General features: G+C 42.8%; 1 protein-coding gene across 2 annotated transcripts in view; it reads left to right on the top strand.

Moving 5' to 3' along the window:
- Positions 1-3,113: 3,113 nt before the first annotated feature.
- LOC132766358 (transmembrane protein 151B-like) overlaps positions 3,114-26,166 on the top strand; it is a 34,603-nt gene continuing 11,550 nt past the window's right edge. For both annotated transcript variants that reach the window (XM_060760771.2, XM_060760767.2), the window contains exon 1: positions 3,114-3,659. In XM_060760771.2, the coding sequence (XP_060616754.2) occupies positions 3,540-3,659 (120 nt within the window). In that variant the 5' untranslated portion in view covers positions 3,114-3,539. The remainder of the gene's footprint in view (positions 3,660-26,166) is intronic.

Raw genomic sequence — 26,166 nt, 5'->3', positions numbered from 1 at the left:
GATATTGTGGGGTAGAAAGAAAGAGAGAATGGCAGTCAGTGGGCTCCCTGCCATGGTGTGGTGTGTCTTTTAAGATCCTATCTCAGATACTGAAATCTATCCCCCAAAGCATTTCAACACTTTGGATAGCTTCTTTAACATCTGGAATAAAGCCCAGAGATAATTCATCGCATCCCTGACATCAAAGCCACCAGCAATTACAAGGGGATATTTCTATAGACACACAGGAACTGATTGTATTCTAATGGCCAATGGGATTCTAGCCATTAATTTATGTGGCTATTTTGTACCATTCTTTTTTTAAAAAAATCTGTCCCGTTATCAACCTTTTTCATCTGTCCTGCCACCTATTTATTTATTTATTTTGTACACCTGTACCCCGGCCTTCTCATCCCCGAGGGGGGACTCAGGGCAGCCTCACAGCAAGCACCTTTCGGTGCCATCACAATCCTAAAAACATTCAACAAATTCATTAAAACCAAACATTAAATAAACAGTTGTTAAAAACACGCCAGTTAAAATAAAAGTCCAGGTCAGTTCATTGTCACTTCGAATTGCTTACGTCTTATTCTTACTTGCTGCTATTCAATGACCAAATGCTTGGTCCCACAACCAAGTCTTGAGTTTTCTTCTAAAGGACAGGAGGGAGGTGCACCTTATACATCCCTAAACAGGGATGTGTTAATGCCCCAACCTTATTTTCCACCTTCATCACTATGATACTTCATCTTGCTGATGGGAAGCTTCCCACCAGAGTGGAAATCATCTTCCAGAGGCCCCCCACCTCTGGAACACCTTCCAAGGGAAATAAGACAGGCCCCATCCTTCCCCTCTTTTTGTAAGAATTTGAAGACTTGGTGGTTTCAACAAATCTTCGAGAGTGACCAGTGCTGGTTCAGGCCAGACACTGTCCGGTCATGACTTTACCCCTATATATTACCCTGGTCATTCTCCTAACAGGCCCCTGGAAATAGCCCATCCCTGATTTTGTCGCTTACCTATTACAGTACTGTACCTAAATGCTGATCCCATCTTATTTCAGTTTGTATCAGTCTTGACCCAGCCTTTTTAATTGTCCTGACCCATTACTTTTCCATGCCCTAACAAACAGACATGAAGAGCAGGCAGGATTTTTTTCTTTTAATATTTATGTGTTGTTGAGTAATTCCATGCTTATGTTGCTGTTACTGTTATTTTTTGTGTGTGTTGTGACTCTGTATGTTTTGATGTTGTTGCTTGGAAACCGCCCTGAGTCCCCCCAGGGAGATAGAGTGGTATATAAATAAAGTTTTGTTATTATTTATTATAAGAGAACCTTGTGATAATATTCCCAACCATCACTATGATACTTCATCTTGTTAACAGGAAGCTTCCCACCGGAGTGGAAATCATCTGTCAGAGAGATGGCAAGCTATTTAACCTCAGCAGACTGAAAACCAAAACCAAGGTCACAACAACATCTGTTATAGAGCTCCAGTATGCCAATGACAATGTAGTATGTGTGCATTCAGAAGAAGACCTATAAGCCACTCTGAACACCTTCGCAGAAGCATACGAGAAGCTCGGCCTCTTATTGAACATTGAGAAAACCAAAGTGCTCTTCCAGCAGTCAACAGGCAATCCCTCTGCAATGCCAGAAATACATCTTAATGGTGTAACATAAGAAAATGTTGACCATTTCCGCTACCTTGACCGCCACCTCTCCACAAAAGTCAACATAGACCCCGAAATACAACAGAGCCTGAGCTCTGCAAGTGCAGCATTTTTACAAATGAAGCAGAGAGTGTTTGAAGACCGGGACATCCGTAGAGATACCAAAGTGCCTGTTTATAAAGCTGTTGTCGAATGATTTGACAATGGAACTGGACAATGCTTGATAATAATGAGACACTAATGATGTTGTTTTTATTGCTTTTGTGGTGTTTTATATTGTTTAATGTTTTAATCTGTATTATGCTTTTATATGTACTGATTTGTTGGAAACCGCCTTGAGTCGCCGATTGGCTGAGAAAGGTGGTATACAAATACAGTAAATAAATAAATAAATAAATTGTGCACCCAACCTTGCTATATGCCTGTGAAACATGGACTGTCTACAAACATCACATGCAACACCTGGAATGATTCCATCCGTGCTGCCTCCAGAAAATCCTGCAAATCTCTTGGGTAGACAAGCAGACAAATGTCAGCGTGCTGAAAGAAGCAAATACCAACAGCATTGAAGTGATGGTCCTCCACCATCAACTCTGCTGGACTAGCCACGTTGTCTGGATGCCTGACCATCTCCCAAAACAGTTGCTCTACTTTGAACTCAAGAATGCAAAATGGAATGTTGGTGGGCAGGAAAAGATGGGCTCAAAGCCAACCTTAAAAACTCTGGCATAAACACTGAGAACTGGGAATCCCTGGCCCTTGAGCACTCCAGCAAGAGGTCAGCTGTGACCAGTAGTGCTGTAGAATTTGAAGAGGCACGAATGGAGTGAAAAGCGAGAAACGGCCGGGACCACCTTCCACCTGGAAACCAATGCCCTCACTGCGGGAGAACATGCAGGTCAAGAATAGGGCTCCACAGTCACCTACGGACCCACCGCCAGGACACTGATCCTGGAAGACTATCCTACTGGGACAACGAGAGATCGCCTAATTTCTGGTGTCAAAAATGTCGCCAAGGACTTGAAGGCTCCCAACAACAACAAAATCATCTTGGAGAGCAAGTGAGTCCCTGGACAGAGCAGAGCAAGAGCGGGAGTTTTCCTACATGCAAGGACTCAAGAAAAAAAATAATATCCGGGATATCTGGGATCTGGTGTGTCTTCTGAAGCAAGAGGATTCCTAGGAGGGCCCTGGGAAGAGCCTCTGGGTTTCTCTCTGCCAGAGCTGGGCTGGCACAGGACATACCCTCGAATAACCTGCTCATGTTCCCAAGAAGAAGCCGCAGCAGGAGAGAGCCACGCACACAACCAAGTAGATCTGTCCTCTCTTCCTTCCAAGAGGAAAAAAAATAGGAAGAAGGCAGGGAAGGGAAGCGCGAAGTTGGCAGCTAACTAATTCCACTGCAGAGAGTTGGGGACTGCAACGGCGCGGAGGCAGCGGCTTTTGTTGACAGAGGCGGCTGCGGCCGGGGGGTGAAGAGGCGGCGGGAGAAAGGGGTCCGAGCGTTGGCCAAAGGGGCCCCGGAGAAGCCCACCCCTCCCCAGGGTCTCTCCGAATCGCCTCCCTCCCGGCGCCCCTCCTTTAGATCCCCCCTCCTGCAGTATTTCCCAAACAGGCGGAGGATCCCCTTCCCAGCCCCAAGGGGACCGCATCTGGCTTTTGGGGGCTCGATCCGGATTGTTTGCGGATTGCACCGCATCTGGAGAAGCCCAGCGCGTCCTCTGGGTGGATCCCAGCACCGCCAAAGACCCCGAGCTGCAGTCCCGAGGAAGAGTCCAGGAGATGCTTGCCCCACGTCCCTCTCGGAGGTGGAGGAACTTCCTTGGGTCCCTTGGGCTGCTTCTTTGACCCCAAGGCGTGGGCTGCCGGGTCTGGGATGGCCAGGGATGGCTTCGGAAGGGGGACCCGACCCCGCCGCTGAAAGCGATGCCAATCCGACAGAAGCAGCAGCAGAAGAAGATGAAGAACAAGAAGGAACTGCAGCTCCTGATGCTGCTGGAGAGGAGGTGAGAAGCCAAGGGCAAACGAGAGCCTGGGATGCAGTCCATGGCCCTGTATGTTTTGTGCGTGTGTGTGTGTTTGTGCTGATGGGACGCTGGAAATGGAAGCAATTGAAGTGCCTGTAAGGAGCCAGGGGGTTATATTATAAACAACCATCTCTCTCCCTCCTTCTCTCTCTTTCTCTCTCTCTATCTCTCTCTTTTCCCTCCCTCCTTCTCTCTCTCACTCACTAAACGCATCCACACATCTGGGAGTTAGAAGACAGGCAGACAACCTGAAACAAATGAAAGAGAGAGAGAGAGATCTACAAGATATAAGTGTGGCCCTAAGGCAGTCGTTCCCAAGCTCTGGTCCTCCAGGTGTTTAGGACTTGGACCTCAACTACCAAAATCCCCAGCCATCTTGGCTAACTGCCATGCATTCTGGGAGATGAGTTCCAACTCACTTGACCTGGAGGACCAAAGGTTGAGAAAGGCAATGAAGCAAAAATGACTCCAGGTTGTGTTTTTACATATAGGCTTTCCTACTCATTACACTAGAGAATGAATCCACTTTAAAGTTCAGGGAGGAAACTCTTAACGGCCTTACTAAACTACAAATCCCAAAATGCTGTAGGAGGCAGAAACCGGATTTAAAGTGGATTCATTCTCTAGTGTGATGAAGTCAGGGCCCAAAATGACCACAAATTAGTATTTGAAATAGGGACATGGGGCAAAATAAGTCACATCAAGTGATGGCAGCAGGGGATGGAAACATGCTTGTTTTTGTCAGAAGGAAAACATAGATTTAGAGATCTGTACAAATGCCTCTTTGTATAGGTAAGGGAGAGAGGAAGGGAAGGAAGGAAGGCAGGAGAAGAAACATGGAAGCTGTCATTAGTCTAGCTTGGTGGTTCCCAACCTGTGGTCCATGGACCATCAGTGGTCCACAAGAACTAAAATATGGTCCATGGCCTCACCATTACTACACTGTTGCAATGAGAGCAACCGATCTCACCAAACTTTCTTATAGTGCTGAGGCTTATTAAATATGATTTCTGTGGGTGAACAGATGGCGACTCCTGGATGGCACATGTCCTGCATTTATGTATTGTAGGTTTTTTAATGTTTATGTATTGTATGTGAATCTGTGTCCCAGCATTGAATGTTTGCCGTGTATATGCTGTGCTCCGCCCTGAGTCCCCTTCAGAGGGGACTCAAATAAAACTATTTATAAAACATTTATTTTAAATGTTTAAAATAAATAAATAAATAAATATCCTATGCAGTTTTCTGAATCAGGACCCCAAATAACCAAACCAAATCTAAAGTTGACCAAAAACTGATTAATAACCCCTTTGGTACTAATGTTGGAAAGGGGGTCCCTGGTCAAGTGGATCCTGGTAAAAAAAAAGATTGGGAACCACTGGTCTAGCTGGAGCTGTCACTCTGTGTGTGTGTGCCTTAAAATCACCCAACAGTTTACTGAAATTAATCCACCAGGAAGCCAAAAGCAAGGGAGTCTCCCAGTGCTGGACACCAGAGCTGTCCAAGGTTCTGGAACTTTTGTTTTGGAAGTGAGCACTGAATATATGGCCACATATTCAGAGGTTCAGGAAGTTCTGAAGAGGACTTGAATATTAGTAGGCCCCTACAGGCACCGGATCCATCTGATCTTGGAAGTTAAAGAGGGCCCTTGGTAAGTAATTGGATGGGAGACTGCCAATGAAAACTGCGAAATGTTATATTTCAGAGGAGGGAATTGGCAAGACCACATAGGAAACCTTATGAAATGCACAAGGTTGCCATAAGTCAGCAGACAACTTGAAGGTACATACACTACACACCAATACTCTCACACAAGTGTTATTGCTGCTGCTTGGGTAACATTAAGATAATTGAATTTTCAAAATACTGTGTGTTGCAGCTGAATGGATGAACTTCAGCAAATCATTGTTCTTTACCAGGATTGTAAGACATGCTGCAGATATGTTTGGGTCTCCATCTGTGGATTGTAAATCTTGTCAACAAAGCAGCGTGCATATTTGATGGCTTATATTCTGATTTTAATATATTGTACATTTCAAATAAACCCCTAGAATTTGATGCACGCCTTCAACAGACAACATTATTAATGGTGAAGAATTTTAGCAATTGCAATCTAACAATGTTTAGAGGATTCCACTTTGTCCATGCCTGATTTAGTGCATGAGAATATGAAGAAACGAATGAAGTTCTTTCAGAGGTACATCACTCAGATACTATAAGTAATACTTTGTTGTTGTTGTTGTTGTTGTTGTTGTTGTTGTGTGCTTCCAATCCATTTCCAATTTTATTGAGATAATGTACATATCTGAAAAGGGCACAATATTTTATTTGATCTGGAGTAAGCTTGGTAAACTCCAAGGTTAGCAAGCTCACTCCAATCATTATTTGGAACCTTAGGCTATCACAAACTACTATTTCAGAAAATGGAACTGGCAAAACCATCTGTGAGTATTCATTGCCTTTAAAAATAACTTTGTAAAATTCATGAAGTCAAGATATGTTGACAGGGGTGACTTAAAGACACATGCACACACATATACTCCTTATAAAAAAAACCCATGTAAGTATTACCATTATGGGGTACACTAAAATAAACTTGTGAAACTAAATGTGACTAAGTAAATGCAAAAATACACAACCGTCTCCACCAGTTTGGTTTCAAATTGAAATATGATTATCACGACACTTATGACTGGGGAAAGGTCAGACCCTTCTCTTCCAATCACATTTCAAGCCACTCTCTTTGAATTGATCAACTTTTCAACATTCATTATGAGCGTGATTTCAGTCTATGTCCTGTCCTCAAGGTGGTATCTTCACTTTAACCTGTATTGGCTCACAAGGTTAGTAAGAAATTTATTGGCTCTTACATTGTTGGCAGAGTGTAACTTCTAACAGATATCAAAATGGCTGAAATTTGCCATTGTTACTATATCACTCCTTTATGAATATGGTAATCATTCATTTTGTTTAGGAAGGCATCATTCAAAGCTCTAGTGTGTGTGGAGTACCTATAATGCATCCTAATAATAATAATAATAATAATAATAATAATAATAATACACTTTATTTATTTTCTGCCCTTCTCTAAGGGACTCAGAGCAGATTACAGCATTTACAGCAGACATAGGCAAACATTCAGTGCAGACAAACACAGACAAGCCAAAGGCTTCTCCTTTCATTTCCAGTACTCATCTCTGACTCTGGGGAAGGTGTTCTTCTCCATTTTCAAGCTGAGGAGCCTGCATTGCCATGTGGTTGGCAAGACTGCTTGGAGTGCTTTTTTGCCTTTCCCCACTGAAGCGGTACCTATTTATCTACTCACATTTGCATGTTTTCAAAGTGCTAGGTTGGCAGGAGCTATGGCTAACAGCGGGAGCTCACCCCATCCTGCAGATTTGAACTGCCAACCTTTAGGTCAGCAGTTCAGCAGCACAAAGGTTTAACCCATTACACCTATATGGCCCCAGTGAGGCCACTATTGTTTTTCTACTCTTTAATTTTTACTCAAATGATTTCAATATGTTCTCCATATTCTAAATTATGTATCTCACATGGCTTTATACACATCTTTAACATATAATGCTCATGTACTTTCCTGTTTGGTCTATTTCTTTGAAATAGTTATGTCTTCAATTGTTACATTTCAATCATGAGGCACATCTATTGAATCATCTTCTGTTAAGAGTTCAGGCTTATCTTACTCTGTGCATTAATGCAGAGATATCCTCCCCAATGATTCCTTTTTTTTCCCTGCCCACACTCATGTTCTTTTACTATTGATCCAATTCCCTCGTATCATTGAACATACTGTTCTCAATATTTGGTGCCACAGTGCCCTCTGAAATACTACTTCTCTCCTCCATGTAACACAGTTTAAATCCCTTCTGACGAGATTTGCAAGACTCAGCAGACCTCAAAGAAATTTCTACCAACCTTGAAGAAAACAATCAGGATCAGAGTTTCCAAAGTAAGGAGTGCCTCCCTAAAACAACATTGCTAATTTTGGTCCTCTATTTCACTGAGTTCTATCTTAGCAAGTCTGTCCGCATATTTGACAAGGGGAGCTAGGTATTCAAATCTAGTGAGAAAGGCCGACAGGGCACTTTGACAACTGATCTGAACTGAAGAGTACTCCTTAGAGGTTTAACTTACTTCTCTGTTGGTACTGGCATGTGTGTAGCACAATTGTGTCTGGAACAATGATCTATTTGAATTCTTATTTATTTAGGCTGACATGTTTGCATCCAATAAATCTTGTATGGTATGTAGTGGCTTCATAGCTTAGTCAAACCAACCCTTTTATTTTTAATGCAAGAATCCAACAACCAACATGGCCAGTAGCTGTGCTGGTTGAGAAATTCTGAAAATCCTTGTTTGATAAAAAAAAAAAGTCATGTTTCCAGGATCTGAGTGTCATATGCTGTCTGCATATCCAGCACATTGTTTGTTTGCTTATTTATTTATTTATTTATTTACTATATTTGTATTACACCCCTCTCAGCCTTCCAGCAACTCAAGGTGGTTTACAGACAAAATTCAATGCCACAAAAACACAAGTACAATATAAAAATGTTAACATCAATAAAATCATAACAACAGCAATAAAAACATAATTCAATAAATTATCATTAAAACATTGTCCAGTCCTATCGTGTAGTTGTTCCGTTTCCTATGTCTGTTACTCAATATTTGCAAATGCTTGCTTGAATAGCCATGTCTTGAGTTTTTTCTGAAATGTTAGGAGTGAAGAAGCCTGATCTCCCCAGGGAAGGCGTTCCATAGCTGAGGGGCCACCACTGAGAAGGCCCTGTCTCTCGTCCCTGCCAAATGTACTTGTGACAAAGGCGGGACCGAGAGCAGTGCCTCCCCAGATGATCTTAAAGTCCTCGATGGTTTGTAAGGGGAGATGCGTTTGGACAGGTAAGTTGGGCCAGAACTGTTTAGGGCTTTATAGGCCAAAGCCAGCACTTTGAATTGTGCCCAGTAGCAAACCAGCAGCCAGTGGAGCTGGCGCAGCAGGGGGGGTTGTATGTTCCCTGAGAGCTGCTCCTGTTAGCAACCTGGCTGCCATCCATTGGACCAGTTGAAGCTTCCGGACAGTCTTCAAAGGCAACCCCACATAGAGAGCGTTGCAGTAGTCTATACGGGATGTAACAAGAGCGTGGACTACCGTGGCCAAGTCAGACTTCCCAAGGTACATTCACACTAAAACAGTATGGGCCCCATGTCCAGTCTAAAGCAGCAGTTTCACCCTTTGGTCTTCCTGGTGTTTTGGAGTTCAGTAATTAAATCTATAATTAATCATTATAGATTAGTGGTTCCCAGCCTTTTTTTTTTAACCAGGGACCACTTTGATCAGGGACCACTCTCCAATATTGGTACCAAAAGGGTTACGAGTAAGTTTTTGGACAACTTTAGATTCAGTTTGGTTATTTGGGGTGCTGATTCAGAAAATCACATTGGATAATCCACATCAGCTCTAGTTTCTGATACAGAACATATTCCACCCAGTAGTTGCCATCTGCTCACCCACAAAAATCATACTGTATTTAATAATGTAGAGCTGATGTGGTCTATCCAATGAAATTTTCTGAATCAGCACCTCAAATAACCTCAGGAACAGGCCTAAAAATGAAGACACCAAGGTGACCCTGCTTCCAGAAGCCATATGAAATGGAGGGAGGAGGAGGAGACACGGTGGTTAGGAGGCTTGTTCTTGCACCTTTCATAGGTAGTCAGCCTCTCCCCTCTCCCCTATGAGTCAGCCTCTCCCCTATGAGCCCCCGGTGACGCAGAGGGTTAAACCCCTGTGCCGGCAGGACTGAAGACCGACAGGTAGCAGGTTCGAATCTGGGGAGAGGCAGATGAGCTCCCTTTATCAGTTCCAGCTCCTCATGTAGAGACATGAGAGAAGCCTCCCACAAGGATGATAAAAACATCAAATCATCCAGGCGTCCCCTGGGCAACGTCTTTGCAGATGGCCAGTTCTCTCACACCAGAAGCGCAAGTTGCTCCTGACATGACCAAAAAAAAAAAGCCTCTCCCCTCCAGACAGCCCCATTGCCTCAGCACTATAGGAGGGTTTTGCGAGATCAGTCACTTTCATTGCAATGGTGTAGTAACAGTGAGGCCACGGACCATATTTTAGTTCTTGCAGACCACTGGTGGTCCATGGACCACAGGTTGGGAACCACTGCCATAGATGAAGGTGTCTGGGACCTATGGGAGTTGGAGTTCAAAATACCTGGAGTAACAAAATTTGAGAACACCTTATCTAAAGGATGCATGGCTTTCTAGATTTCTTTTTTTTTTTTTTTTGGAGAAACCTACTGTCACAAGAGAATAGCAAAGGCAAGGCAGAAAATACAATTCTCAGGAACCCTGAAAAACAAACCCCTGAACACAATAAGAAAATTTGTTCCTGGCTTTTTTGAATCCTGTTATTTTCTTCACTTTGCCTGCAAAATGGAATGGCTGTCATCCAGGGCTGCTTTTAGGTTGCCTCTTATGTCTCAGTACAAACATGGGAGCGGCAAAATCTAATTAGTTAATCTTTTCAAGTGAACAAGAGATAGCTTCAAGGATCCAAGGACACATATTACCCTATGGGAGAAGATCACAGGCATGATACTGCAAATATTGAAAAATGGAAATTTAAAATTAACTTGGCCCATGTCCCATAGCCAATACGGAGACACGATGTAAGAGTACTTCCTCTAATATAAAAAACACAGAAATGTTGTTTGGTAGTCCAACATCTAGAAATACTGATTGCCAATGTGAAAGCCTGTATTTTCCTAACAGAATGATGAATCTTGGTCCCCGTTCTGAACAGCAGTGAGCAAAAAGGCTGTTTGAGCCAAACATCTGCCTTCAAGAATTTATCATGCTCCTACCCTGCCAAAATGTTGCTGCTTACTCAGAAGGATTAGTTCAGTATTCCCCAACCTGGTACTCTCAGGGTATATTAGATTATGATTTCATACTAGCTGGAGAAGATGGAATTTAGAGAAGTGAGATTAGTCAGATTCTGGGCAATAGCCAATCAAATGTTATAGGACTGCAATCCTGTGTCCATTTTCCTGTAAATAAGCCCTATTGAAATAAATAAGGCTTCCTTCTGAGTTAGCATACACTGGTGCAGTTCTGGTTTAGATGCTATGCCTTAGATATTTTACTTTAACAATCCTCCCTGCTGTATTGCAAAGCCCAGATATGAAGTCAATATCGCTGACAAGATTGTTTCACCATAGTTTTGGGATTATCCTGTTGATTTCTACTGTAAACACAAAATTTGGGGGAAAGATCACCCCAAGAAAACTAAATCCTAAACCCTACAGCAACCATTATCTCCTTCCACAAAGCAGTGCTTTTAAGTCTCTGTCTCCAGATTCATGATTTCGGAATGCATATTATGACTGGAAAGCAAATCATTTACAGATTTATTTCTGTTGGTGTGATCCTTTCCCCCCAAAATCATGTTTACAGAACAAACCAACAGAATTATGTCAAAACTATGGCAAATTAAATCTTGTCTGAATGTAGATTCCAATGGAAAGCAAAGTAAGGCTGTGCTGAGTAAGGCTGAAGCGAGAGTGAGAAATGTGGATTGTTGTTTGTAGTTGTACTGCAATCTCCAAAACCTTCCATTGACTATTGCTGGATTATATAGGCCAAGAATATCAGGCAGATGGCATGTTTATTAACCCTTTTTTCGTGTCAGGAGTGACTTGGGAAATTGGCCATCTGCACCCGGATATTTTGATGTTTTACCATCCTTGTGGGAGGCTTCTCCATTGTAGAAGTAAGATTTTATTTTATCATTATTATTTATTTATTTAAAACGTTTATATTCCGTACAGCATATATATGGCATGCATTCAATGCCCGGACAAAAATTCATTATATGAATATATAAACATTTAAAAACATTTGCCTCAATATTAAAATACACTTTTTAAAACCGTCCTGATTATCTGCATCTAATCTAATTGGCCTGGTAATTTTTCCTATCCCACAGCCAAGTGTTTACCGTCCTTCTTAAGGACAGGAGGGAGGGGGTCAATCTGATCTCACCAGGAAGGGAGATCCATAGCCAGGGCGCAATCACCAAGAAGGCCCACACTCTCATCCCCACCAATCGCACCTGTGACAATGGCAGGACGGAGAGCAGTGCCTCCTTGGAGGATCTTAATCTCCATGGTGGTTCATGGGGGAGATGCGTTTAGGGCTTTATAGGCCAAAGCCAGCACTCTGAATTGTGCCCGGTAGCAAACTGTCAGCCAGTGGAGCTGGTGTAACATGAGAGTTGTGTGCTTCCTGTATGCTGCCCCAGTTATTAACCTGGCTGCCTCTCGTTGGACTATTTGAAGCTTCCAATCAGTCTTCAAAGTCAACCCAATGTAGACTGCATTGCAGTAGTCTATCCTGGATGTAACGAGAGCGTGGACCACCGTGGCCAAGTCTGACTTCCCAAGGTACGGGTGCAACTGGCGCACAAGTTCTATCTCCAATTCCAGTTGGCAGTTTCAGGTAGAAATTTCAGCACCTTGAGTTGGGGCAGGGGTGCCATTTGATGAGCTCATCAGGCAACACAATGTCTGGAGTACACACTTTAAAGATGGAAAAGATCCTAAGATTTATTGCTAGACAAGGAATCAAACAGAGAAGGGAGAAAACGGTGGAGTGGGTCATTTCAGGAGGTATAGACTTTAGAGCCCTCCTTGTTGGGCTCACTCTCTACCATACTCTGCTCTTGTCCCACTTTTTGGGGGTGAAGCAGAGCTGGTGACACCATCATCCCATTTCTCTTTCAAATACAGTTATACTCCAGATGTTGTTGGAGTATAACTGTAATTGGCCTAAGTCAACCCAGTTAATAGTGAAGGCAGCAGTCCAACAACATCTGGTGGGCATCCTTTGAAAGAGGGCAAATGAAAAGTGAAACCTTGGTTCTAACTGTAATTTTGCTTTTGGGAACATTATTCTACTTGGAAAAATGGGGCACATCCTCCACATGCAGCCTTGGAGAGATATTATATTGGCAGGTGGCCCTGCAAAAATGGGCAGGTAAGGCTGCAAATGGTTCTCTGCTTGCATGCCACTCATGCCCCTAGGAGCCCCTGGTGGCGCAGTGGGTTAAACCCTTATGTCAGCAGGATTGAAGACTGACAGGTCGGAGGTTCGAATCCAGGAAGAGTGTGGGTGAGCTCCCTCTGTCAGCTCCAACTCTCCATGCAAGGACATGAGAGAAGCCTCCCATAAGGATGGTAAAACATCAAATACATTCAGGCATCCCCTGGGCAATGTCCTTGCAGACAGCCAATTCTCTCACACACTAGAAGTCTCTCCTGGCACAAAAAACTCATGCTCCTGAGAATTAACCAAAATAAGTTCACTTTGAGCTTTGAACCCATGACATGGGAAATGGAGACTGCTGTTCCTAAAATACTAACACCCTTTATCTGCCTAGAAATAGCAGTCCTAGAGAGCTAAGATGGCTAGTGGCCAATCAACTTGCAGACAATTCAGTGTTCCAACTGTTTGGAACGGAGCTGTCAATTAATTCTTTTTGTTAGTTGAATAAGTGTTTCAAAAATTCTCAAGAAGGTTTCTGAGGGTGAAGGAGAATTCAGAGAGAGAGGAAGCATTCCTTTTACTATAGTCTCTTGCATCCATAGAAACCTAACACTCATTATGGAAGAGAGGCACATTTTCAGAGGATGAGAGGAGGAAGAAAAAAGGGCACAATACCTGTGTTACTCTACGTATAATTGCTTCTCAAGCTGTTTCTTGTCACTTTACTAGTTTTACAGAGAAAGTGGCTGTTATGGACTTTATCAGCATTTGAGTAGACCTGTAGGTCAACTACATGCACCAAAGAGATACCGCCCATAAGTATAAATAAAATATGTGTATTCTGGACTGATGAAATTGTCAAAGTTTCCACTATGGTGGTGAATCAGGTGTGGGTTTTAGTTTGAACCTAAACTAAACTTTGTTAAGCTTTGGGAAATTCTTAATCTCAGGGGCAGTCTACATAGACAAAGAAAAGTAGACTCATCTCTAAACCAACACTGGCTGTCCCCTCTCCATGACATATGCTAACTTCCAGTGAGTATCATGGGTTTTCCTGCTTTAATCTGACTTTGCTAGAAACTCCATGGTGTCCTGGAACTTCACAGCAGTCTGGACAGCTGAATTGGGTCTTATTCATCCTGATACTCTGTCCAGACAGACACCATGCCATCACCCTGAACCTAACCAGATGGCCATTTGTAAAGCAGGGGACAGCAAGGGAAATCGTGAAGCAGCAGAAGGAACTATCACGCTGTGTTCCCCACCATTGGGGCTTGTAGTATTCCTTCCCACAATGTTTCCCAATCTGCCCCTGCTTCCTCTTCAACTCCTCTGGCTTTTTTCTATGAGGAGCCGGCTGTAGACCTGACTCCTCTGGGTTCTGCTGCTGCAACTCTGCAGCATGGAGTACCGCAGAGTCCCACTGGAAGTAGCCCTGTGACATGTAATAGGCTCTGGGGGACTTCGGGCAGCGGAGAGAAGCAGGGAGAAGACACTTCTCTCCCTACATTTGGTGAGATCCCTTGTCTCTCCAGTGAGCAGCACAGGGGAAGGGGATAACTGGGCCTCATGTCAATGCCGCCATTCCCTGTCAGCCACACAGCTTCATGCGAGTTATCATGCCTGTGATGTCAGAATGGAGCATCCACACTACCAGAAAAAGGGGGAGCTTAATCTAGCCCCTCCTTGCTGGTCATGCGGATGCCCTGTTATTTATTTATTTATTTATTTATTTATTTATTTAAAACATTTATATTTCTCCTTTCTCACCCTGAAAGGGATTAAAGGCAGAGCACAGCATATATATGGTAAACATGCAGGGAAATGAACTCATTATATGCATACATAAACATTAAAACATTTATCTCAACATTAAAATACACTGTTTAAAACTGTCTTGATCATCTGTGTCTAATCTAATTGGCCTGGTAAGGTTTCCTATCACTGCTTATTGCACTGTGCCGAAAGCTTGGTCCCACAGCTAAGTTTTTGCCATCCTTCTGAAGGATAAGAGGGAGGGGGCCGATCTGATCTCACCAGGAAGGGAGTTCCATAGCCGGGGGGGGGGGGGGGGGAATCACCGAGAAGGCCCTCTCTCTCTCATCCCCGCCAGTTGCGCCTGTGACAATGGTAAGACGGAGAGCAAAGTCTCCTCAGAGGATCTTAATCTTTGCGGTGGTTCATAGGGGGAGATGTACAGGTTAATTGGGCCAGGGCTGCTTAGGGCTTTATAGGCCAAAGCCAGCACTTTGAATTGTGCCCGGTAGCAAACTGGCAGGCAGTGGAGCTGGAGTAACATGTTATGATATCATAGTCACAACAGATAACTGCTAGACACTGTCATGGAGCTCTGTAGCTGGCAGAGAGTATTGGTGACACAGAAAACAAGATGACAGTCCCGTGGGACTATGTGGATGCCAATGCAGCACCATGGTGGGTTTGATTGCATGTGATGGCCACCACAGTTGCTACAGGTTTTATCCAGGCATAAATGGAGACTGGTGGTCTGGGCTTTCTCTAGCTTGGGCAACCAGTGTAGACTTGCCCTCTTAGACCCTTTGAAGTTGATACTAAAATTGGGAGCAGGTTCACTGCCCTGCAAACACGGAGGTCAATAAGTACAAAAACCATCTCTTCTGAAATTCATGCTGGCAGAGATCTTTGAATCTGAATTACTTTCTCTCTCCCTATTAAATTATTTTTGTTCACACACCCCCACCAGTTGAAGCCTGGGGTAGTGTTCCTATGCATATGTGATTGATTGGAGTTTGCAGGGGATCATTAATTTCCTGTGGTACAACGGCGTGGACAGCAGCTGTGTAGGAAAGGTTTGGTGTCTTGTGGAAGCGAAGAACTAATTTATTTTATCATTACTCTACCAATAATGGCAAGATCTTGATTACATTTTTGCAGCTGATACATTCTAAGTTTCTATTTCTGAACAAGAACTGATTTTCCCCCTCTTTCTGATTGTAGTGCTTGTAAATTGTTCCACTTTGTTCATAATATCTTGTGTCATTACCATTATTTCATATCTGTCTGCAGTGAAGTGTTTGCCACTGATAGCCTGTTAGTTAGCCTATGCAAGATGTTTCAAAAGTATGGATGAAAATTAATAGCTTTCCTTTCATCACTCAAGGAAAAGACATAGTAACAGCACTCAAATATAATTTTCTGTCTCCTCTGCAAATGGACCACATACATTCTTTTGGGATAACTTAGTATAGTTGGACAGTATTCTTCTATTTTAGAGAAAAAGACTGAGGCCCTTTCTACACAGCTGTATAAAATCTACATTATCTGCTTTGGACTGGATTATATGGCAGTGTAGACTAAGGACCCTTCCAGACAGGCCCTATATCCCAGGATCTGATCCCAGATTTTCTGTTTATCCCAGATTATCTGGCAGTGCGGACTCATATGGCAGTGAGTCCCTTTGGGAGATATGGCGAGATAGAAATAAAGTTTATTATTATTATTATTATTATTATTATTATTATTATTATTAGATCCAGTTTAAAGCAGAAAACCTAAGATTGAATCCTGGGATATAAGGCTTGCCTGGATAGGCCCTAAAATAATCCACTTCAAAGCAGATAACATGGATTATCTGGCAGTGTAGAAGGGGCTCAGATAATCCAGTTCAAAGCTGATAATGTGGATTTCTTAAGACTAGGTAATAACTGCCTAAGGCCACAATGCCATTTTATTTACTCATGAGCAAACCACACTGAATTCAATAAGATATAGGTCCCATCTACACTGCCATATAAAATCCAGATCATCTGTTTGAACTGGATTATATGGCAGTGTAGGCTCCTATAATCCAGTTCAAAGCAAATAATGTATATTATCTGCTTTGATAATCTGGATTATATAGCAATGTAGAAGGGGCCCTACTTTTGAGTGAATTTGTATAGATCAGCAACACACCACAATTTACCACAGCCTTTGATTCGGTTGACTTTAATTCACTATCATGCTTGTAACTTATTGCTAGCAAGACAGAATTTTCTTTCCTACTTGCCAACAACTGAAAGCTAACTTGAGAGGCTTCCTGTCCATCCGATGTAGACTTTGGGGTGCTGGGGCTGTGCAGTGGGAGAAAAAATCAACATCTCCTCGTTCCTTTCCAGCAGAATCATTCTACCACTCATTGGTTTCAATGGCTAAAGTAGGCCTTGTTTATTATTTATTTATGTATCTGTTCAGCCAGGAAAGAAGAACTGGCTTTAGATGTGTTCACTAGTACCTAAGATTGATTTCACTTAATGACCTATTATCTCTCCATTACTAAACTTCAGGCAGATCTCAGCTACATAAATTCTCTATGCTCCAATGGACTGCATGCAAGCAGATAAAGGCTGCAGCTAGTATCTTAAAAAGTTTAGTTCTTCCCTTTCTCCATTCCCTTATACTGGTCTAAATTCCCATACAAATAGAATTCAGACATCTGATTTTGAAAGGCTGGACAGGTTGCTAGTAAAACAGTTGTGCTAAAGCAGTCTTGTGCCATGACCAAAACTTAAATTAGTTAGAAAAACTTTTACACAAAGTCCTTGTTAGGATTATAATACAAATTTTCATGAAAGAGAGAGCATTTGCACACACGTGATACATAAAGTTTTAAAATAGTTTCCTGGCTTAACACACATTTGAATCTAGTGCTTCCTGATTTATGTCTTTCCATTTGTTATCCCATACTAGTTTCTGTGGCATCATAAAATCCAGCCACGAGTTTCCATCCCTAGTCAGTTTTTCATTTTATTTGTTTACTAGCTTGGGTACCTGGTGTTGCCAAGATTATTTGGAAAAGTGTTTTTTTTAAAAAAAATTCAAAATGCATAACATTGTGGTTGAACTACCACCCACATCATGCCAGTTTAACTGGCTGAAACTCCATCAGTATTTCATTTGTCATGTTGGGCAAGTTTGCTGTAGATGCAGCACTGTCAGGGTCCTCTAGCTAGAGGGTTAACTATAACTTCCACATTGTGTGTCAGTCCCCTCAAATCCCTACAGTATGTTCAATTGGTCATGGTGGTTCTGTGTGCCAAGTTTGGTCCCGGTCTATTGTCGGTGGTGGTCACAATATCTCCGGGTGTCGGTGGTGGTCACAGTGTCTCTAGGTGTAAGTGAACTACAACTTCCAGAAATGAAGGTCAGTTCCCTTCAAACCCCTCCAGTATATTCAGTTGGTCATGGGGGTTCTGTGTGCCATGTTAGATTCAGGTTCCTCGTTGTTGGGGGTCACAGTTTCTCTGGTTGTAGGAAAACTACAACTCTCAAAACCCAAACCCCTCCAGTAAACAAATTTGAGCATATCATGTATGCATGCCAAGTTTGGTCCAGATCAATAAGCTTTTGGGTTCACAATGCTCTCTGGATGTAGATGAACTACAAGTCCTAGAAATCTCTCCAAAGACCTCCAGTATTTTTTGTTGGCCATGGGGGTTCTGTGTGCCAATTTAGTTCCAGGTCCTTTGTTGGTAGGGTTCAGAGTGCTCTTTGACTGCAGGTGAACTACATATCCCAGTACCTACAATTCCTATAAATCAAGGTGAATTCCTCCTAAACCTCTCCAGTATTTTTTGTTGGCCATGGGGGTTCTTGTGTGCCAAATGTAGTCGAAGTCCATTGTTGGTGGGAGTCACAGTGGTCTGTCTTGATGCAAGGTGAACTACAATATTCATCATGTTGGGTCAGTCCCTCAAAACCCCTCCAGTATATTCAGTTGCTGATCAATTCCTCTCTTTTTGCTGTGTGCCTTAGGAAGGGGTAGGATAGGGTTAAGGGAGAGGTAGTGGGCAGGGTCATGCAAATAACACACCAATTGAGAGAGTCGGAAACTCTGGGATGTAAAGGAAATACATCAAATCTAGGATGTAATTGTCTTTTCTTGACCATATTGGTGAGCATGTTATTTGTTTCCACGACTATACCTCTCCAAAATTGTGGTACTATTGGACATGACCACCAGACATGGGAAAAGCTACCCTTATGTTTTTTATGTCTCCCTATGACTTTCCCTTACATATTTACACATGACCATCACGTCTCCTCTCAGACTTCTCTTCTGCAGCTCTTTAAGCCACAAGGGCTTGTTCTCCAACCCTTGATCATTGTAGTCACCCTTCTCTAGACATATTCCAGCTTGTCAACAACTCCCTTCAATTGCAGTGCCCACAATTGGACACAGTATGATTCCAGGTGTGGTTTGACCAAGGCAGAATAGAGTGGGAGCATGACTTCCCTGGAACTAGACACTATACTATTTATGCAGGACAAAATCCCATTGGCTTTTTTTTTTTTTTTGCCACCGTGATATGATGTCACTTCCTGTTCCATTTTGGGCCATTTTACAGCTATTTTTGGGTGAAAGCTGGGAATTAGGGCAGGTGATGGAAGCAAAATCAATGTGTTTTATGCCAGTTTTAATACAGTTGTGAGCTTGTGCACTGAAAAGCAAACTGAATATTTTTATTTTAAGGGCAAGAGGTCTAGAGCTTGTGTGGCTGTTTGGTGGGCACCAAAGACCATAAAATGGGTTTGGGTTACATGCAGTCCATAGACGTTTCCTTCCCTGATTTCAGGAATAAGGAAAATAAAGATATAAATAAAGAAAAGGAATGGGGTGAGATAGATCCAGGTTGCATCAAGAATAAGTACATTGCATTTATCTTTGTGAAACTACAAAGACACAGAGTGTGCAAGCTTGTCATTTCTATCTTCTGTAGATCAAAGGCAGCAATGTTTCTGTTCAGTATCTGACATGACACCTTACTGAAGATATTATCACCTAATGATCACTAAAAGCTTACCCCAGCAGCAAAGAACAGCTTGTGGACACACCCAGTGGTTTGTAAGTCATGGTATTTGTCCAGGTGCTGTGCCTTGCTGATGCATGGCAGGGCACTCCCAAGATCTTCAAAGCAGGTCTTCATTGGTCTCAACACATTGGTACCCATGAACACCAGGGGTCAGCCCTACATTACTAAATGGGAAGGCGACCAGATGACAATGAACAATGAGGCTGGGAATGGAGGTTGATTGCTGTCCTGCAGGCTGCATTATAGAATAGCCTCCTCCCCAATGTCCTCCGGATGTTTTAGAATATAAATCCTATGATACTTGCCCATAAGTCATGCTGGTAGAGCTGGTAGAAACTGTAAGGTCATTGGGACAGGGAATGCTGCTGTAGGATACCAAATGTGAAATGAGCACAAAGACTTTAAGCTCTTTCATTCTACAAATTATAGCACTATGATTCCGTCTTAACTGCCAAGATTTCGTTCTATGAAATTTTGAAGTTTGCAATTTAGGAAGAGGTGTTTTGAATTCTCAGCCAGAGTTCTAGCTTCTTGCCAAATTACAAAAAAAGGCATTTCAAAGAATGCAGACATAACAGTTCAAGTGGAAAAATATTATGTGCCATGGAATGAGCCTAAGATTCTAAATAACTACAAGTGGATGGATGTGACAAGATCCCAGAACCAGAGAGGCGATTGTGACCCATGTCCAGGGATTCCAAGCACCAGTATAGCATAGTGGTTTAAGCACTGAAGTAGGTTTCAGAGAGGGTTTGAATACCTGTCTGGCCATGGAAACCCTTTGAATGATTTTGGGCAAGTCACACCCTCTCAGCCTTAGAGAAAAGCAATGGCATATCTCCACTAAATTAATCTGTTAGGGATATTTATAAGTTGTAGCCAACTTGAAAGCAGATACAAAACTAAGAACTAAATGTGGTGGACCATGCTGTCATCTTCTAGAAAGACCTGTAAATGTGGGATCTTGTGAACAATATAACTAGACTGGTTATAGTCTAGACTGGTTATAGGGGACAAGAAACATTGTTTTGGAGGAGCAAATGCCTCCATCCCTTTTCCTTCATTTTTGAGAAGACTTGCTCTTCTCATTTAACTGGTGAGGAATTACTACTTTGAATAGTTCCTTGTAAAGACCAACATACACACCTTCCCTAAAAGTTGTCAAATAGAGCAGGGAGAAGGCTGGGCTAAAACATTTCTCTCTGGTGTAATTGTATGCATGTGCTTGTGTATTTGACCACATTCTTCATTTAATGGAGCATTAAAATGGTGCCAACCATTTGCGATATGAATTGTTAGAGCCCATTCTGTCACCTTCTGATTCTTTTTCCTTAATTCTGTTGCATCTCTAAGCAAAAGAAACTATCTAGGTTATGGAGGGAGGACTTTGAACATCATGTTTTCCATGCCACTCATTTTATTTGCTAGAATAATTGAGAAAGAACAGAGCCATAAGCTACAAGGAAGCCATTTGCCTCACAGTGACAACAGATTTTTTCCCCCTGTTTGCTGTGCATAAGCTCAGTAGGGAATTGCAGGGTGGGATTGGAGTGGTCAAGTTATGTTTGCTTTTCCCTGGTCCTAGGGCTCAGGTCAGTTTAATTAAAACAGAGATACAATCTCTCACCCCCAAATACATTCAAAAGCTGGAATATAAACAAACTATCAATATAATTAACATCTGTTTTAAAACACAACCATTAAAATATTAGTACCAACAATGCAACCCATTAGTCAAAGTGCTTTCCCAATTTCCTGATGATGAAACAAAATCTCCTTTACCTGCTGCCTGAAGGAGACCACAGAGAGAACCAATTAGTCTTTATAGCAGTAGTTCCCAACCTTTGGTCCTCCAGGTGTTTTGGACTTCAACTCCCACAATTCCTAACAGCTGGTAAAATGGCTGGGATTTCTGGGAGTTGAAATCCAAAATACCTGGAGGACCAAAGGTTGGGAACCACTGCTTTGTAGAGAGAGAATTCTAGAGCTTGGTTTCCACTGTTATGGCAGCAACATCCACTGAGAGAAAAGACCTCATTTCTCCAACCCTTGGCTTTGACATCCACTGCCCCCAAGAGTTCTAGAGGCTGGCAGTCACTGCCATTGTCACATGCAACAGTACTGTGAAGGAAGTAAGGTTTACAGGAAGGGCCCACTGGCTTCCAGAAGTAGCATGAGAAGAAGCACCGCTTGTTGTAGTTATGATAAAGTTGGCTGATTGCAATTAGAAGTTCTAGGTCTCAAGGGTACTTTATACTAAAATAAACACTAAAAACTATTGCATGAAGCTGCTATTCCATGCCATTCGCACAAACAGTGATCGCAGATACACTCCAGCATGAGCAATTTTCTTATTGCACCTATTCTCCATTAGCACAACAACGATTTGACTATCTGTGGTCGCACTTCAGCATACCCTGGTATTGCTGCTGCTGCTGCTGCTGCTGCTTCTCCTGCTTCTCCTCCTCCTCCTCCTCCTCCTCCTTAAAGCAGTTATATACTTCCAGCAGTGGTTAATTAAAAAATCCCCAGATTACTATAAATTCAAGCAAAACTAGTTTGGAATAGCAAAGAATAGAGGACAGAGTGAGAGAGAAGATGAATTCTACCTCCTGGCATCAATTTAGTGCCAACATGACAGTACAGAAGCAGAACATCCCTGTGGCACATGTGAAGTGATAGAAACATTGAAGGATCTGCTACTATTGACTTGTTTTGCCTGTCAATAGCAGCAGCCCAGTTAATTGTGTGGAGGAGGCAGGCTGGCAGAAGGATGCACACAGCGTTTTGCAATAGATGTGTCCATTTGCCTCCCTCATGTGAGAAAATCTAACTAACTTACTAAGTTGTCATCTCTATTCTCTATGGGAGCCAGCAAACACCAATGCATTTCAGTACCATAGGAATCCATCCAGAGGAGCAGCTGTAACAGCAACAAGAATATTTGTCTAAAGGAAGGACAAGCAACTATTTCTAAAAACTCTTTTTTTGCTGCTGTCATTGTTGAAGTTTAATGCAGCCAGGGACTGGAATACTTGGATATGAGCCCAGATTCATTCGTTTCACATTATCAACAGTGATTGCTATTCTAGAGACAGAGTGCTTAAGGAAGAGACTCATGCCTCTTACCTCTGAAATTCTTTCAGAGCAGCAGAATATCAGCATGCAGAAACAATTTTCTCCATTGCCTCCATAGATTCTGCCACTGAATGAGCAAGACATTGCAAAACAAAGTAATGTGTGTGTGAGAGAGAGAGAGAGAGAGGCAGAATGTGAAGAGTGTTGTGGCAAAATTCTTGATTGCAGGAGAGTAACTAGAAAAGTTGCCCTGACATGCTAGATCAGCGTTTCTCAACTTGGGGATCGGGGCCCCGGGGGGGGGGGGGGTTGCAAGAGGGTGTCAGAAGGGTCACCAAAGACCATCAGAAAGCACAGTATTTTCTTTTGGTCATGGGGATTTTGTGTGGGAAGTTTGGCCCAATTCTATCACTGGTGGGATTCAGAATGCTCTTTGATTGTAGGTGAATTATAAATCCCAGCAACTACAACTCCCAAATGTCAAGGTCTATTTTCCCCCAAACTCCACCAGTGTTCACATTTGGACATCTTGAGTATCCGTGCCAAGTTTGGTCCAGATCCATCAGCAACTACAAATCCCAAATGACAAAATCGAAACCCCTGCCCCAACCCCACCAGTATTCAAATTTTGGCATATTGGGTATTTGTGCCCATTTTGATCCAGTGAATGAAAATTAATCCTGCATATCAGATATTTACATTATGATTCATAACAATAGCAAAATTACAGTTCTGAAGCAGCAACAAAAATAATTTTATGGCTGGGGGTCACCACAACATGAGGAACTGTATTAAGGGGTCGCAGCACTAGGAACATTGAGAACCACTGTGCTAGATAATGAGAAGCAGTGAGAGACATTTTTCTAAGGAAAATCTTAAAAATATGTGGATACCCGCAATTGACTTTGAATCAGGAAAGTCTAAAATGTTACCACTTTGTCCTTCATGATGAATACATACTCAATTTCAATACATGGCCTTCAGAAATCTTCAAAGCTTATTATAATCTATAACATGAAAGCACCACTCTCATTCATGAATATCTTAAAATATATGTAAAGTGAGCTTGAAATATTAGCTTCATAAAAGTTCTTATGGGAGTTCTGCCCACTCCAGTCAAAGCCAAGGAATCATTATTTTTTCTTTTCTTTTTGCTTTTGACAAAAATTGTATTTGTGCACGTCGACAGATATTGCAGTCATGCAGTATGCCAGAAAATCACAGCACTGCAATGTCGACTTTTTGTATCTATGAACTGTTTTTTATTAAGACTGAGAACCATAGCTTTATATTATTATCGAATCTGCTCTGTGAATCGCTCTCTTAGTTTCAATGCAGGCTAAATAGGATGTGAGTCTTTAACATTTGGATGAATCTGGAGAGAAAACCCTTATCTGTCTTCTTGCATTTTGAGTCTCCTTGTGGAGAGAAAAAGTGGGGCATAAATGAATGTATCAACAATAATAACAATAATAATAATTTTGGCAGTCCATACTCTGCTACCATGTTCATCAAAACCTCTTTGTAGTTGTCATCTCACCCAGCTAAACTGATAACTTTCCTTTGTCTCAAAATGATTCACTCAGCCACTGAACTGCCCATGCCACCACACTAATTCCAACAAACAGATCAAATTTCTTACGATCACAAACAAGAGAAATACATTTAAAAAATTACACAGAGCCAACAGAAGAGTATCACCAATAAGGAACAAGCAATGACAGTCACAGGATAAAATGCAAGCTGCTCTAATTTCCTATGTAGTCTTCCACTAGGTGAAATTGTGATGGTGCAGATGTCAACTCTGAGCCTTTCAGCATTACTAACGAAATATCAATCTGGACTTCTAGTTTTTTAAAAATGGATATGTCCAAAGACTGTGTTTAAATAATATCCTAGCAAGACCCAAAAAGTGCATAAATTGCCTCAAAACAAAGGTTTGGTTGTAGCACCCTGGAGATGCTGGTACCAACACTGGGGTTATTCTGGCGCCAAGTTTAAAAGTTGTTTGTCCAAGTCTTTAAAGGCCAGTAAGGTCATGACTTCATTTTTAGTTTACTGGATTGTGAATTTTATTTTGATGATGGTGTTAATTTTTTTTAGTTTTTAAAGAAGTTGTTTCTTTTAATGTACCTCACCAACCTAATATCATCTAATCTAGAATTAACTGGAAATGTTTAGAGTCTAGGCCAGTAGTTTCCAACCTATAAGAGACCATGGACCACTGCAGCAAAAATCGGATACACCATGGACCACTGAGATCAATCCACCCCTCTTCCTACCACCCACACACAAAGGTTGCTCTCTCCCGTTGGGCCAGCCAAAGGTCGAGATAAACCACATGCTCCCTTCCCTTCCCTCCTCATGAGGAGACAGTGATGGAGCTTCCCTTGTCCCTTGCCTTCAGAAACCTGTGAGGTTCGGCTGTCTCCTCCTCCTTACAGTCCAGCCTGTAAACAGGCTTCCTTCCTTGTCTCAAAAGCAGATAAAGAACAAGGAATCCGACATCACCATTCCTGCTTCCTCCGTTTGCCTAGCATTGGACCTTTCCTTCCTTACCTGCTGTTCAGGAGGCTGCTGCCAGGGACCCATTTGCAATACCTTCCTTGCAATCCAGCTCCCTGCTGCCAAGACCTGAAACTGGGATTCTGGCAGCAGCGTCTTCAAATCCAGGCAATGCAAAGAAGAATCCAATGCTGCCATTCTTGCCTCTTCTCTTTGCCCAATGTTGGAGCACTTTTTCCTTGCAGGCTCAGGTGACAGGGGACTGGATTGCAAGAAAGAGGGTGCAAATGGGACTCTGGCAGCAGCCTCATCAAGAACAGGTAAGGAAGGAAGGGTCCAACGCTTGGGCAAAGGGAGGGGGTGAGAAGGGAGGAATTAGATCCTTCCTTCCTTGCCTGGGCTTGAGGAGACTGCTGCAACCTGAGCCTCATTTGCAAACCTAGGCAACAGGAGCAAGTGACTGGGTTGAAAGAAGGAGACTGTGAGCAGGCTAACAGGCAGGGGCGGCTCATCCATTACGCGAAGTCAGCGGTCGCAGAACACTTTTTTTTGCCAGGGACGCAGAGGCGCCTCTGTAAATGCCCCTCGGCCGTCACTTGAGGAGCGCCCCCTCAGCTCACAACAGCCCTAGCAGTCTGGGGGGAGCCTCGGCTTTCTTGCCTCGCTGCCGGGCGGTCCTCTTCCCAAAGGGGCCGGGCCCTTGAGCCTCGCCTCGCTCCTCTCATTTCTGCTCCACCTGGCCACCAGGTGCTCGAGCAGAGCTGGCGCTCAATCGTTCTCCACGTTCGATCCCTTCCCCATGACCAGCTCCCTTTCCTGATCCCTCGGCGCTCCACCCACCTCATCTCCTCTCCCCAATCCGTGGGTGGGCCAAGGGGCGGAGCCACCGCGCCTGGCCCACTTCGGGTCCGGAGGCGTGTCTGAAGACCACAGCATGTGCACCAAGGCGCCTCTTCTCCTGACTTTCTCTTCAGCCATTGGGACCAAGAGAG

The sequence above is a fragment of the Anolis sagrei genome, chromosome 1 (genome assembly GCF_037176765.1).
Source record: "Anolis sagrei isolate rAnoSag1 chromosome 1, rAnoSag1.mat, whole genome shotgun sequence".
In the NCBI taxonomy this organism is placed as follows: Eukaryota; Metazoa; Chordata; class Lepidosauria; order Squamata; family Dactyloidae; genus Anolis; species Anolis sagrei.
Note: the sequence above shows the minus strand (reverse complement) of the source record. Positions and strands in the feature narration are given on the sequence as shown.